This window comes from Eptesicus fuscus, chromosome 4 (genome assembly GCF_027574615.1).
Source record: "Eptesicus fuscus isolate TK198812 chromosome 4, DD_ASM_mEF_20220401, whole genome shotgun sequence".
NCBI classification, from domain to species: Eukaryota; Metazoa; Chordata; class Mammalia; order Chiroptera; family Vespertilionidae; genus Eptesicus; species Eptesicus fuscus.
In genome coordinates this window covers 32,633,311-32,649,474 of record NC_072476.1, presented here as the reverse complement: position 1 = coordinate 32,649,474, position 16,164 = coordinate 32,633,311, and the positions used below count along the sequence as shown (strand labels likewise).

Sequence of the window (16,164 nt, the reverse complement as noted above, 5' to 3'; positions counted from 1 at the left end):
TCTCTCATTGTCCCCACGTGTTTGGTCAGCTGACTCTTATCTTTCAGAGCTCAGGTTTCTTAAACTTGGGCTGGGTGCCCTGCTTTGTTCCCGGAGCTCCCTGTCTCATGATGTGGTTGTACCTATGACCCGTGTTCCTGTAGGTTGTCATCATCTCATCTGTTTCCCGGGCGGGCAGGCAGGGTACAGCTTTTTTCACTGATTCCACATGGAGCGTTTGATGACTCTGATGATGCCAGGGTTTGGTAGCCAAATGGGGTGGTGTTCTTCCTTCCTCTTAGACCCGAACAGAGGGTCTCAGGGTGCCTCTTACCCCAGAGGATGAGCCCCCAGGCTTGTGGAGGGGACTTGTGACCAGCAGTTGGCACCTCAGGAACAGTCAGTGCTGACGTGACTGTTGTTCTCCCCACAGGCACTGGTGCCATCACACGGTAACACGGACGGTGTCCTGCCAGGTGCAGAACGGCTCGGAGACAGTGGTCCAGCGCGTGTACCAGAGCTGCCGGTGGCCCGGGCCCTGTGCCAACCTTGTGAGGTAAAGGCCGCAGGGCTGGCTGGCTGGCTCTGCCCTTCTCTTCTGTTCCCTTGGATGAATCCAGCCCCAGCACAGCTGTGAGGGAGGCGGTTTGACACTCAGAAACAAGAGTCAAGCGTGCATTTATGCATCAACTTCTGTGTGGGGAGGTGGGAGGGCATGTGTGTGCAAAGATGAAAGGGATTTGCTCCCCACCCTGGCATAACCTCACAATCCAGTGGGTGTTTGATTAGCAGAAATTCCCAATGGTCAGTGAGTAGGGGGAGGGGATGGGAGGGCGGGAGAGGGCCAGGGGAGGCTGAAGACAGAACCAGCTGCTGTGGGGCTCCAGACTAGAATGTGGGTCTGTGATGCCCTTGGAAGTCCAGCCTGCCTCCCGCCCTTCTCTCTCATAGCTCTGCCTTCTCACGAGCCCCACTCTGGACTGTAGCTTTCAGTGGCTCTCAGCATTCACAGGGAGAGATTTATTTATTTATTTTTTTAACCACTGTGTTTTTTAAAAAATATATTCTATTGATTTCAGAGAGGAAGGAAGAGAGAGAGAGAGATAGAAACATCAATGATGAGAGAGAATCACTGATTGGCTGCCTCTTGCACACCCCCTATTGGGGATCAAGCCTGCAATCCAGGCATGTGCCTTGACTGGGAATCAAACTGTGACCTCCTGGTTCATAGGTTGACGCTCAACCACTGAGCCACACCAGCCGGGCTCTTGCTCTACTTTAACCCTCACTGCAGTCTCTAGGTCATGGGTATATCCTAGATTGCTTTTCTTGTTTAAGATAGAAATCTAATGGACATACAACATTGTATAAGTTTGAGGTGTACAACCAGTTGGTTCAGTACATTTATATACTGCAATCTGATGGCTACAGTAGCGTTAGCTAACACCTTTGCCACTTAATTATCTAGATTTCTTGTCATGACAACATAAGAAAGAGAAAGAGGAAGGATGGCTCGTTTTCATGAGGGCTGGTGCAGATTCGTCAGGATCCCTGTGATAGGTTTTAGTTTAGCTTGTGCACAAGCGTCCACCAAATGCATCGTCTGAGGTGAAGATATGATTGTGTTTGGATGGATATTAGTCAGCATCTCACTGGGAAAGGAAAAGGCAGTTCTCATCATCACATAATAAAGAAGCTCTAGCTCCTCCTTGCTCCCTGTATGCTCTCCTGGTCCCTCTTTCCTTTCTGACTATTGAGGAAGGAGTTCTCTTGGGCCTGGGAACAGTTCACCTGCCCTCTCTTTCTGTGGTATTTTGTTCATATTTGCTCTATGCATGTCACATCTCCTTGCTGTCCTTACTGTTTTTCTAGCCTGCAATAGGGGCTGGGGGGTGTAGTAAAGTGGGCTTTGGAGTTGTAAAAACACCCCAATAAGTGGAGCCACTTTAAAATGGAACCGGAGCTGCCGTGCCAGAGGAACTGCCTTGCACACCTGTGTCTCAAACTTTGGGATGTTAAAACAGCGCAAAATCTAGGCCTAAGCAATCTTGTGGCCTCCCCCTCGCCCCACAAGCACACACAACTGTTAGCAAAAATTACAAGAAAGCAGCTATTATGACTACTGGACTAAAAATTAAAAGCATTGTTTAGAATTAACATCAATCACTGTGTTATGTTATCTGCATTCAAAGAATGTCTTTTTTAAAAAAAGGATGTAAGGGGCATTTCTGTCTTTCTTCTTCTGGCCATGTTTGGAAATAGAGCTTCAGAGCTCCATCCCATTCCCTCCTGTGGCCGCGACAAGGTGGCCAGAGGGAGGACATGGGGCCACAGCCTCGTTGTCAGAAAGCAGTGGCAGAGCCTGGATGGAGAAGGGCTGGAAGTTTCAGGGATGAAGAAAAATGGCCAAATCAGAGTGGGCATGATAGTGGCCCTGACCCCAGGGTGGGGAAGCCTTTGGGTGTGAGCCTGTGGAGACAGCCCTTGGACGGAGGTGTCCTCTGGCTTGTCCTGGTTTAACCTGGCTGTGCGGGTGGAGAAGGGCTAGTCAGTGGGTGGGGATAGGAAGTGAGAGTGGAGGGGCTCTGGGTGACGTGTGATTGGATGCTGCATGGGGCAGGGCTGCTCTCTGACCCATGTGCCTGTGTTATCTGGAGCCCTGGGCCTGCCTGGGTCTGTGGCCAAGGCAGGAGGGCTGCCCTCATCCCTGGCTGTTTGCTGCCCTCCTGCCTTCTCCCCAGTTTGGGTGCCTGAGTCTGGGCCAGACTCGAACCCATCCCTCTCCCCAAGTCCACTCGCTCACTCACCAAAACTGCTCCAAGGAAGTGGCCTGGCATGGAGTCGAGCTTAATAAATGGTTAATGGTCTGACCCGATCACCTGGACTCAGGGGTCCCCTCCGTGGAGTGGTGGGGATGTCAGGACTTCCTCCTGGGGCACAGGGCTGCGCCACGTCCCACCATTCAGAATGGGTGACAGCTGTGTCACACCTCTTCCTCCTAGAAAGGAGTTTAGCTTTGCCTAGGAAAACCCCCATCCCCAGAGACCCCTCCCAGGGTGTCTGGAATTTCTTGTTTGTTTGTTCAGTCTCTCACCATTCATTTGTTCGTTCATTCATTCATTCATTCATTCATTCATGTTTCCTTGGAGGCTTGGCTGCATGACAGGTCCTGGCTTAATGAGGGTGCAGCACTGTCTGTCTGTCTGTCTGTCTGTCTGTCCTTGAGGCGATGGCACTTTAGGGGCAAGTAAAGGATGACTTCTAAATGGTGGCTGGAGCCCTAGCCGGTTTGGCTTAGTGGATAGAACACCGGCCCTCGGACTGAAGGGTCTCAGTTTGATTCAGGTCAAGGGCACGTACCTTGGTTGCAGGCTCAATCCCCGGCCCCCAATCAGGGCACATGCAGGAGGCAACCAATCTCACATCCTTGTTTCTCTCTCTCTGTCTCTCCCCCTCCCTTCCACTCTCTCTAAAGAAACCAATGGAACAAATATCCTCGGGTGAGGATTAACAACAACAAAACGAAAACAATGTTGGCTGGGGCCTCGGGTAAGCCAGTCTGCTGTGGGAGGGTCACTTCATCCTGACGGCCGGCCGGCCGCTCGGGGAAGGCTGTTGTGAGGAGGTGACATCTGAGCTGAGGCAGGGCCTCACAGTAAAGGGAGGGAACAGCTGGAGATCCAGGACAGAGGTGGCCACGGAGAGAGAGGCTCCGGGGCTCCAGGCCCCTGCGTGGGGTTGGGTGATGATGGATGGTGGGGATATGTGAATCGGGAGGGCCCTGTGCCTATCACACAGGCCCGCTGCACTCAGATGGGGAGTTGGGGCTTGGCCGGTCTTCCTTTGGGTTCTGCAGTGCCTAGACCGAGAGCCTCCAGTTCAGTAGAATGATCTATCTCTCCACCCCTCCCGCTGGCTGTCTCCCTTCTCCCCATGGTGGGAGCACCTTGGGCAGGGAGGGCCCAAAGCAGTGCGTAGGAGGCACAAAGGAAGGGGAGGCGGTGTGAGGGCTCCACCACCCATCTTACGTGTGCCTGGAAAGATCCTGCTTGCTTAGGGCTCGGGATTTTCTGAGAGGAGCAGGATTGCTACACTTGGCCATCTGTGGAGCCGTGAAAGATGGAATGTACTTGGGTATAACCAGGAGCCTGCCTGTCTCCCCCCGACGCCGGGTCCACAGAGCCGAGTTCTTAGGGCATATGGCCTTCCACCCAGCAAAGGGGAACCCCTGTTCTGGGCCCTGCCCTTTAGGGAGGCCATTTTGGCCCTCCTCCAGCCATGCCCATCCTCACGGGGCAAGGAGTCCATGAGGCCAGGGGGATGTGTCCATCTGGACCCTGTGGCCCTCTTTGAGACCTGGGTACCTGGCTGAACAGCCCTGAGTGGCTTCCAGGCCTGCACTGGCCTCTCCCCTGAATCTAGGGACTGTGCCTATGGTGGGTACACCCCGAGCCCCAAGGGGCAGGTGAGGGGTGGCTATTTGCAAGAGTGGGGTGAGTGGATGGAGCTGGGACATGAGGGCTGGCTCCACTCACAGTGTGTGTGTTGAGTAGGAGTGGGGGTTGGGATCTCACTTGTTTTGATTGTAAAAATGATTATTGGACCCATCTCCTGAAGCTACTGGGGCAGGTCAATGCCTGTGCTACGGCGTTTCTAGGCCAGTGTCTGGCTTGTGATAAGCCCTGCAAGTTGGCTATGACTCTCTGAGAAGAGATTCAACTATCAAGTGAGAAGCAGTGGCTGGTGAGCGAACGCCAGAGCTATTTGCCAGCTGAGCGCTTGGGGCACCGGCCTCAGTGACCTCCTGCTGCCCGCCCCCACTCAGTGCAAGGTCTGGGTGAGGGCAGGAAGGAGTTTCTGCATTTCTGCACAGTTAGATTTGGGGGTCAGAGTGGCCAAAATCCTTGGTGGGGCCTCTCTTTGCAGAGGGCTATGAAGTCATCTCATTACATTCTGATGACATTTTTATGACAAAGTGTGCAGGTGGGCGAAGGGAGGGTGTGGTTGTGAAAACGTGAGTGTAACAGAATCTGGGCACAGTGAAGCCTATTTGGAATGCACGTGGGGGCTGGCATGTGCCCCAGACCCCTCCCTGTGCCCTCACCTGCTCCCCCTGCTTTCCTTGCTTTATTCATTCGCTCAACACTTCCACAAATATTTATTGAGAGTATACTGTGTGCTGGGGACGGGGTGAATAGGATAGAGCATTAGACCAAAGTTTCTCATGGAATTTATATTCACCCAAATATGAAAACAAGAAGAAATACCTCCTCCTAACGAGTACAGGAAATTAAAGCAAGGTGATGTGACTGAGCATGAATTGGGGGCTGCTTTAGAGGAGGCAGGAGAGAGACTCTTTGAAGAGATGACACTGATGCTGAGCAATGAGTGATGAGAAAGAACCCCCGTGTGAAGACTGGGTGAAGATAGTGCAAAGGCCCTGGAACAGAGAGAAGGTCAGTGTCCAGAAGCAGAACAGGAGAGGAGGAGAGTATAGGCAGAGCTTGAGTTTGAATTTTATTGAAAGCGTATTGGGAAGCCATTGAGGGTTTTAAGTAGAGATGAGGAATGACCTGATTTGTGTGTTTGTTTTTAAATTAAACATTTGAGATAATGGTAAATTCACATGTAGTTGTAGGACAGTGATGGCGAACCTATGACACGCGTGTCAGTACTGACACGCGTAGCCATTTCTGATGACACGCGGCCGCTGAGGCAGCCACATGCCGAGGATGAAACATTTGCTGCTCCTGAGGATGAAACATTTGCGAAATAATGTTTTTTTCCTCAAAGTGACACACTACCCTAGTTATGCTCAGTTTTTTGGCGAAGTTTGACACACCAAGCTCAAAAGGTTGCCCATCACTGTTGTAGGAAATAACACAGAGAGATCCCATGTCCTTTTTACCCTGTTCCTCTCAATGGCAACATCTTGCAAACTATAGTACAGCGTCGTAACCAGGATCGACACTGATGCAGTCAAGATTCAAAGCATTTCCTTCCCCACAAGGACCCCTCATGTTGCCCCTTTATAGCCTCACCTACATCCCTCTGACCTCCCCCCTCCTTAACTTCTGACAGCCACTAATCTGCTCTCCACTTCTATAATTTTGCCATTTCAAGAATGGAATCAGACAGTATATAACCTTTGGAATTCACTGGTTCACTCATCATAATTTTCTGAAGACTCACCCAAGCTGATGGGTGTATCAATAGTTATTCCTGCCCAGGCCGGGAGGGTTAGGCTTTGATTCCTGGTCAGGGCACATACCTAGGTTGTGGGTTTGATCTCTGGTCTGGGCACATGCGGGACGCAACAGATTAATGTTTCTCTCTCACATTCGTGTTTCTCTCTCTTTCTCTTTCCCTTCCTCTCTTTCTAAAATCAATAAACAACAACAACATATTCTCAGGTGAGGGTTTAAAGAAATCTCTTTAAAAAAAAAAAGTCTGTTCCTGCATTTAAAAAAAGGTTATTCCTTTTTATTGCTGAGTAGTATTCCACAGTATGGATGTGCCACAATTAGTTCAATCATTCACCTGTTGAAAGACACCTGGGTTGTTTCCAGTTTGGGGCTCTTGTGAATAAAGCTGCTATAAACATGCAGGGTTTTGTGTAAACATGTTTTCATTTCTCTGGGTAAATGCCCAGGAGTGCAATTGTTGGGTCATATGGTAGTTGCATGTTTAGTTTATTAAGAAACCGCCAAACTGTTTCCAGAGTGGCTGTACCCTTTTACATTCCCACCAGCAAAATCTGAGTGATCCAGTTTCTCTGTATCCCTGCCATCATTTGGTGTTGTCATTGTATTTTACTTTAGCCATTCTGCGCAGTCTGTTTCCTTGTGGTTTTAATTTGTGTTTCCCTAATGGCTAATAATGTTGAACATCTTTTCATGTGTTTATTTGCCAACTGTGTATCTTCTTTGACAAAATGTCTCTTCATGTCTTTTACCCATTAAATGGGCCATCTATTGTGCATTTAATTGGATTATTTGTGATTTTACTGTTGAATTTTGAGATTTCTTTATGTATTCTAATATTAGCTCATTGTTAATTATTGGTTAGCAAATATTTTCTCTCACTCTGTGGCTTGCCTTTTCATCCTTTTGAGAGTCTTATGCAGAATACACACACACACACACACACACACACATTAATATGCATGTATTGTGCGTTTTATGTTTTCAGTGTTTTGGTATCATTCATTCATGGCACAGGGGGAGGAGTGCAGGTAGGAGGCTGAGTAAAAGAGTACCAGGAAGCTCTGGGGCCAGGGCCATAGTGTATTTCGTGGATTCTAAGATGCCATTGGTAGGAAGAAGTGCATTATCTTATAATTACTAAGAATGCTGCTAATTAAACTATAGCACGTTATCAACTGTAATATGAATCCCAATGTCAGAGATGTTAAATGTAACCATCTGATCCTGAAACAGCCCTGGTACCCTAATCTTAGAGGTGGGTTAAGGAGGAGAGTCCAGCTAAGGGGGTGGGAAGGAGCAGCCAGAGCAGGAGGAGGTGAGTTTCCTGGGGGATGAATTTTGGGAGGGAGGAAGGGGGAGGGGGAGTCTCCTAATGCTTCTGGGAGTCTGGTGGGATGAAGGCCAAGGAGTGACCATTTGATTTGGGAATGTGAGGTCCTGGGCACCCTGGCAAGTGCAGTTTTGGGGAGTGGAGGGGATGGAGGCTGAGATGGCATGGTGGAGGAGAAAAGTGAAAGGTGAGGAAATAGAGCCTGGGAGACTAGAAAACTCTTTAAAGAAGTTTGCTGGGAAGGAAGCATGAAATGAAACGGGGCTCAGCATGAGGCCAGTGGAGGTTTTTGTTTGGCTGGTTGTTTTTAAGATGGGAGATACCGGAGCATGTTTGTAAACTGCCAGGAATGATCTGGGAGAAGAGTTGGCGTAGCTGGATGGGGACTGGTGTAGAAGTGAAGTTCGGAGAAGAAGCCTGGGCTGGGGCGGGGGGCGGTGGGAGTGGGAGGCGAAGGGGGCCTTGTCAGAGCAGCAGTGGGAGGGAAGGCTGAGATGGGGCCATCCATCACCCCCATGGGTCCATCCACGTGACACTGAGATGGTTTGATTTTGTTGTTTTTTGTTAATCCTCACCCGAGGATATTTTTTCCATTGATTTTCAGAAAGAGTGGAAGGGAGGTGGGGAGGGGGTTGGGAGGGAGGGAGGGAGGGAGAGAGAGAGAGAGAGAGAGAGAGAGAGAGAGAGAGACATCAATTGGTTGCCTCCCACATGTGCCCCAGCCACCGGGGCTGGGGATTGAGCTGCAACCTAGGTACGTGCCCTTGACTGGGAATAGAACCTGAGACCTTTCAGAGAGAGGGCCGATGCTCTAATCACTGAGCCATAATGCAACTGTATCCCGTGTGGATTTTCCCATTCTGTGATTTTATTTATATTGGATTTTTGTAGTGTGTGTGTGTGTGTGTGTGTGTGTGTGTGTGTGTGTGAGAGTGAGAGAGAGAGAGAGAGAGAGAGAGAGAGAGAGAGAGAGAGAGAGAGAGACGGTGTCAGTCAGCAGGTGGTGTGGAGAGAGGGTGAGGGGCTCTGCGGGGCCTGTGGCCTCCGGCGGCTCTGGCCTGGCCTCAGGTTTCTCAGCTCATACGCTTGGTCTGTTCCGTTGTTTTTTCAGTCCTTAGTGAGCACCCAAGTGCCCAAAGCACTAGTGTGCAAAAGGAACACGGCCCTCCTCCAGAGCCTGTGGAGGGGGAAATGTCAATCAAGGACTCACAGACATGGGGGGGAGATGGCCCTGTGAGACCAAGGCCCGGTTCCCTGGGGGACATCAGAGCAGAGGTCTGAGTGATGAGGAATGTCACCAGCAGAGTGAGCCTGGGCCTGGAGAGTTCCCTGTGCGGGGCCCTCAGCCCCAACTGGGGCCAAAGGAGGGCGGCGAGGACAAGCATGCTCCCCTCTCCGTGCCTTAGTTTCCCTTTCTGGGAAACGGGGATAAACGCCTGCCTTGCTCTGTTGCTCGCTCGCTGCAGCGGGATGTCAGGGATACTGACGTGCCCCCCGAGCCGGTTCTGCTGTGGGAGGGGGTGGGCCAGGTCGCAGGGCCCGACGACGGGTTGGGAAGGACCAGCGCCAGGGCCTCCGGGGTTAAGTTTTCCTCACCCGCTTCCCTGCCCGTCTGTCTCCAGGCCCCTCGGAGCTCTTTGATGGCGACAGAGCCAACCTTTTCCAGATGTGCTGAGCGGAGGGCTTTGCCGGAACTCTCCGGGGCTTCATCTGCCTCCTTCAATCCCCTCCGCCAGACGGCCCCCCGCCAGCCAGCCTCCCTCCTCTGGTGGGGTTGCCTGCCGCCTGCAAGGCCACGTGAAGTCCTGGACTTTGGACTTTGCAAAAACATGGCCTTCTTCCCCGCCTCTCCCCCTTGGCCGGCCTGTGTGTGGGTCCAGAAGCTCCCGAGGCTACCCACCCGGCAGCGAAAGCTTGCCTGCGCTGTGGCCACCTCTCGGCCCTGGCCCCTCAAGTGGTCCCTGTCCTGGTCCTGAGTGTGTGTGTGTGGGGGGTGGGCTTGAGCAGAACACCCTCCTCACGGGGCTGCTGCGATTTCCACCTGGCTCTAGGAATGCCTAGCGTGGATCCTGAGGAGGCCAGAGGCTGGAGACCCCCCTCCGCCTCCTGCTCAGAACTGCGGTGGGACAGCCCCTTCCCCTCCCGCTGGCCCTCTGCTATTAATCAAGAGATTAATAATCTACTGCCTCCCTCTCAGAAACCCCCACTCCCATTTCCTGTTGAGTCTCCAGCCTGTCTCGGTACCTCCCAGTCTGGTCCTCCTAGCGGTGGTCCCTGGTGAGGAAGTGGGGCCAGGGCAGGAGCAGAGGCCTGCGAGTCGCAGTGCCCAGGCAGGGAGGGGGCACCTGCTCCCCCAGGGGAGGTCTCTGGGCTGGCAGAGCCGTTCCCTGTCCTGGCGCCCACTGCCCACCGAAGCGCCTCCGGCTGCTTTGGGACCTCTGCTTACAGATGCCAGGGATGGGCATCTCACCCCTCCTGGGATCCTTTTCTTCAGATGTCCTCTCATGTCTCGGTGAGCCCAGGGGCGCCTTTGGGGACACACAGGAACATCTGCGCCTTTTCTGGAACAGTCACTGAGCAGCTGTAGGACTTGAGCTGGGCCCCTTGTGAGACCTCATGACCTCAGCCCCCCTTGCTCCCCAGAGGGTCTCGGGGGCCTGCAGAGGGCAAAGCCCTCCTCCAACCACTCAGGGTTGGGGGGTCAGCTTCTGAGCATTGTTGAGCAGGTGTGAACATGCCAGCCCCATAAAGAGGCCTGGTGCCATCAAACCTCTGCCTCCTTGTAACCTGGATCTGACCCCGAGCTCCTCCTTGGCCTCAGTTTCCCCCTGCAGAGTGAGGCCATTCATCCCTGCCCTGCCCCCCTTTCTCAACCAGCAGCTGCCTGACTCACCTCCCTCAATCCCCTCCGCCAGACGGCCCCCCCGCCAGCCAGGTATGGGTGATGAGGAGAGAATTTCCCAGCCTGATGGGAAGGGAGAAATTCCTTCTCCCTTCCCCTCGGGCTGCAAGGTAGCCACAGGTGAGGTGTTTCTTGAAAGCAGACCTGCTCACGGCACTCCTCTGGGCCATGGTCCCTCATTGGCCTCACCATGGCGGGAGGTGCGGTATCACAGTGGGCCCACAAGGCTCTCTGTTGCAGGGTGGACAGTCTTCTTTATTAACCTACATCAAATAAGAGCAAAATTAAGCTGTACTGTTTTTTTGTATATGCAAAGACAGTAAGCAATACATGTACATACACATATATACGTTAATATGCATGTATTGTGGGCTCAAAAATAGTTTACTGACCTGGAGCATGCTCTGAAAGCGTGGGGAGCATTGGCCAGCACGGTGTTCACAGACCTAGTCCATAGCTTTGCCTGCATTCGAGGTCCTCACAGTCTCGCCTTCGTGAGCTGCCTTGTCTGTGCCCTGGCTGTCCAAGCACTCTGCCCCCAAATGCACCAAATTTCACCCCAAACAATGTCCTGGCTCTCCTGGTGCTGTCTGCCTCCTCGCCTCGAGGTTCCCTGCGTGTATCCCTGAGGTGGGAAGCTTTTCCTGGCCCCTCCTGGTAGGAGTGACCATGCCCTGCCCCCCCCATTCCTGCAGCCATTAATTTCCATGGATGCTCCCCAGCTAGACACCCTGAGTTCCTCCAGGGAGCCAGCATGTCTTGGTTAGCATTGCGGTTCCCAGCCTGGGACTCCATCTGGCACACACTATTTATTGATTTTTTTTCACTCATTCCACCAATCTTTATTGAGTGCATATGATGTGCCCCACCCTGAGCTAGGCCTGGGGTGCAGCCAGCAGCTTAGTGGAGGAGATAGACATCAGACAAATGATTGCCTGATGAGTCTATAATTAAGAGGGTGATGAGTGTTTGGAGGAGAAGTCAGGTTTCTATGACAGTGTAAATTGAGGGGATCCAGCCTGCAGGGGTGGGTGGAACTGAGAGGGCTGGTCAAGGAGGGCCTCTCTGAGAAGGTGGCCCTAGGGGCTGCATTGGAGCTAATGGGTGTCTCAGGCAGAGTGAACAGCAGATGACAAGCCCTGATACGGGAAGGAGCTCTGTTGGGGTTCTAAGTGGGGTTGGAGAGGGGTGAATGGGGAAGCAGCCAAGGTGGCCAGTGGCCAGATCTTAGACCCACGTGGTCATGCTACAGAATTTGGTTTGTCCTAAGATTGAAGATAAAGTAGGCAGGGCAGTGGAGGCAATGTGTGCTTTGGAAACACCACTGGAGCATCTCTGTGGAGTCTGGAGGTGGGAGTGGACGCTGGGCATCAGTTAGGGGCCATTGCCATGGTCTAGGAAGGAGATGGTGGAGGCTGGACCGGGCCGGTGGGAGGAGAGCAGTGGGCTGGTGGGATCATCGTGGAGGAAGGTCTCCCTGGGCTCAGTGATGGGAGTGGAGAGTGTGGTAGGGTCAAGATTTCTGTGGCTATTTGTTGAATGAATAACAACCCTCAGGAGAATATATGCCCTTGAATTCGCCAAATGACAGTGAGGAAGCCCCAGGATCCGCCAAGCAGAGGAAGCAAATCCAGAGAAGTCACAAGTCCCTAGAATTGGGCTGTCTTGGGGGGAAAAAAAAACGGCTGGGGAGGTGGGAGACACCGGATGGAGATTCCAAATTGTATTGGAGACTCTCAGGTTGTTGCATCCCAGCTCAGACTTCACAGGGGCTCAGAGAAGGGGATTCATTCACAGATGGGCAGAGACGCACTGGAATCAACTAGAAAGAAAGCCGCGGGAAAGCCCTGTGTTTGTCCGCCTGCCTGCATTGCTCCTCTGGAGCCCCGAGCTGGCCTTTGTTAATCAGCTTGATTGTGGTAATCATTTCACAATATATATGATTACACACCCCGGTATCTCCCTCTCTGTGTCCCCATCTCAACTGGGCCAAAGAAACCAGAGAAGCCTCATCGGACCTCTCAGACATGTCCAGGGAGCAGCGGATGGAAAGACAGGGGTCTGGGCATGTGCAGTCGATGGTGAGGAGTGGGTCATGGTTGGCTCCTCTACTTCCTGATGGTGTAGACTGAGTTGGGGCTTGGCTGCTCACCGGCTGCATAGCTTAGGTAAGGGCTCAGTGTCCTTGTCTGTAAGTGGGACAGGAATACTCTCACAGTATTCTGTAACTACCTTACATTCCCCTTGCTTTTCTGAGCTGACTTTGTCATTTGTAAAGTGGGCATATATGGCACATTTTGTGGACCCGCGAGGGGCTGCCCCTCCTTCAGCCTGTTTCCACAGTTGTGTGGCCTTGGATGCCTGTTGGCCAGATGGCTCCAGGAGAACTGCTCTGTCACAGGAGTCAGACCCTGGTCAGTCATTGGATACATAATGTTGCCCAACTACTGTGTGGCAGAGATACGGGCATCAATTAATAGTCACACGTGGGAATACAGTTTGCAAACGGAAGTAAATGCTAGGAAAGCAGGGCACAGGGAGCCAGATGGAAACGTCGAGCTGGTTGGAGCCGTCAGGAGGGCTTCCTGGAGGAGAGGACCTTTGAGGTGAGGGTGGAGGTGACTGGGCCTTAACTGGGAGAAAGAGAGGGAGAGAGATTGAGAGAGAGATATCAAGAGGGAGATGCACAGCTCCTTATGGATAGCTGGAGAATCTGAGCAAGGGGCACACGGGGCACTGGGAGGTCTGGTGAGTGCCTGGCCAGAGCTCGTGGGCCACAGTGTGGCATTTGCTCGCCACCCCGCATGGACACATAGCACCACGAAATCAGGAGGAACGGGATGGTGGGGCATCTCCACTTTGGGGAGAATTCAAGCCTCGGGGCAATCTTGCTCCTCTCTCCAATACCCGGAGCTCATTAAATTCTGGGTGGTGGGGGGACACTTTTGGTTCCGTGCGGCCCCCACCCAGGACCTGGTCCTTGGCCCTCAATGTTGCTGCCAAGGAGCGAGGCTGACACCACCACATCGCTGGTGGGCTGAAGCCCTGTGCAGGGTGCGGCCTCTCTGCGGACAAGCTGGGTTCTTCTCAGTGTGCTCAGCTGAGAATGGGATCGAGGCCATCACAGGTTAAATGAAGTCTGTAGACCCTGGGATTATGGCTGTTTGTCTATTGTGGAGGTGGTCTGGGGGGCTGGTCTGACCTGAGAGGGATGCTCCCTGTGATGAGGGGTGGGAGTGGGGCAGGAGATCACTCTGCCCCTTGAATCAGCCCTGATCTCCTATCTCACCTAGGCCTTCAAGACTGTGTGTGTGTGTACTTTTATTTATTTATTTATTTATTTATTTTTGACAAATAAAAATTGTGCATATTTAAGGTGTACAATGTGATGTTTTTATATACAGTATACACATTGTGAAATGGTTAGCAAATCAAGCTAATTAACATATCTATCACCTCCCACAGTTACCATTTTTTGTGTGTGGTGAGACCACTTGGCATCTGCTGTCTTAGCAAATTTCAAGTATACTAGAGGCCAACTGCACGAAATTCGTGCATGGGGGCGGGGGGGGGGTCCCTTAGCCCGCTCTGCACCCTCTCCAATCCGGGACCCCTTGGGGGATGTCCAACTGCTGGTTTAGGCCCGACCCCACAATCTGGGACCGCTGGCTCATATCCGTTCACCTGCCTGCCTGCCTGATGCCCCTAACCCCTCTGCCTGCCAGCCTGATCACCCCTAACTGCTCTCCCCTGGCACCCTGATCACCCCCAATCCCCTCTGCCTACCAGCCTGATTTCCCCTAACAGCTCTCCCCAACCGCCTCTGCCTTGGCCCCCACCACCGTGGCTTTGTCCAGAAGGACCTCCAGAAGATGTCTGGTCTATCTGGTCTAATTAGCATATTACCCTTTTATTAGTATAGATGATACACTATTAATCACAGTGTCCATGCTGTGCATTAAGTTTTCAGATTGTACTCCTTTAACTGAAAGTTTGATCAATTCCCCCTCCCCCCCATTCTCCCAACTCCTAGCCTCTAGTAACCACCATTATACTCTTTGTTACAATGAGCTCTGCTTTTTTGTGTGTGTTCCATATATGAGATAATGAAATATTTGTCTTTCTGTGTCTGGTTTATTTCACTTCATATACAGTCCTCCAGATTTATCCACGTTGTCACAAATGGCAGGATTTCCTTCTCTTTATGGCTGAATAATATTCCTTTGTGTATATGTGTAGATAAATCACATTTTTTCCATTTTAAATGAAATTTTAAAATTTAAATTTATTAGGGTCACGTTTTCTTTATCCATTCATCTGTTGATGGACATTTAGGTTGTTTCCATGTCTTGACTCCTATGACTAATATTGCAAGGAACACTGATTTGGTTTCCTTTGGATGCATACCTAGAGTGGGATTGCTGGATCATGTAATAATTACATTTTTAACTTTTTAAGGAACCCTCCATGCTATTTTCCATGGTGGCCGCTCCAATTTACAATTTCACCAGCAGTGTTCTTTACTCAGTCCTCCAATTCAAATGTTGATCTCTTTTGGAAAGACCCTCACAGACACAGAGTGATGTTTTACCAGTTATCTTGGCATCCCTTCACTCAGTCAAGTTGACACATAAAACCGTCACAGCCCTGGCGGGATGGCTCAGTTGGTTGGAGTGTTGTCCTGATGTACCAGGGTTTTGGGTTTGATCCCCAGTACGGGCACATGCACGAGTTGACCAATGAATTTATGGATGGTTGGAACAAATCAATAAATTTAAAATAGTAGAAAAAAAACATAACCATCACAATAGGTAACATTTATTAGCATTTGCATTGCCTAGGAATGGTGTTAATCACTTAATGGAAATATGTATTAGTTTCCTTGGGCTGCTGTAACAAAATGCTATAAACTGGGTGACTTAAGCAACAGACACTTATTTTTCAGTTCTTGAGTCAGGGAAGTCCAAGATCAAGGTGCTGGCAGGTTCAGTTCCTGGTGAAGGCCCTCTTTCTGGCTTATAGACAGCTGCCTTCTGTGTCTGCTCACGGAGGAGAGAGAAGGAGCTCTGATCTCTCTTCTTGTTATAAGAACATTAATCCCATCACAGGGGCCCCACCCTCATGACCTCATCTAAACCTAATACCTCCCAAAGGCCCCACCTCTAAATACTAACACTTTGAGGGTTAGGGTTTCAACATATGAATTTGGGGTGGTGGTGGTGGTGGGGAGCCACAAACATCCAGTCCATACAGTATCATCTGTTTTTTATTTAGCATTTACATTTCATTCCTTTTCGAATGATTTAAAAGGCACAAAATTCAAAACCATAAGCATTATAGAGTAAGAACTAAGGCCTCCGCCCACCCTCGAGGTGATCCCCCTTATCAGTTTCTTGAGTATTTTTCAAGAGATAAAGAATTCCAACTATATCCCTTATAAATATAGATGTAAAAATTCAAAACGAGATATTAGGAAATAGAATTCAGTGAGATATAAAAAGCATAATCCATCATGACCAAATGGGAATTATCCCAGGAATGCTTTGTTGGTTTAACATTTGAACATTAATCAATGTGATTCATCAAAATAACAGAATAAAGTATAAGAATGATATGATCACCTCAATAGATATAGAAAAATCATTTGATAAAATTCAGCACCCATTCATGACAAAAAATAATATTCTCTCAGCAAACTAGGTATAGAAGGGAATGTTCTCAAGCTAATAAAGATAACAAAACAGCTA

At 50.7% G+C, this 16,164-nt stretch overlaps 1 protein-coding gene across 2 annotated transcripts in view; it reads left to right on the top strand.

The window, feature by feature from the left end:
• COL26A1 (collagen type XXVI alpha 1 chain) overlaps positions 1-16,164 on the top strand; it is a 156,945-nt gene that overhangs the window by 40,677 nt on the left and 100,104 nt on the right. For both annotated transcript variants that reach the window (XM_008141719.3, XM_028145276.2), the window contains exon 2: positions 413-535. In XM_008141719.3, the coding sequence (XP_008139941.2) occupies positions 413-535 (123 nt within the window). The remainder of the gene's footprint in view (positions 1-412; positions 536-16,164) is intronic.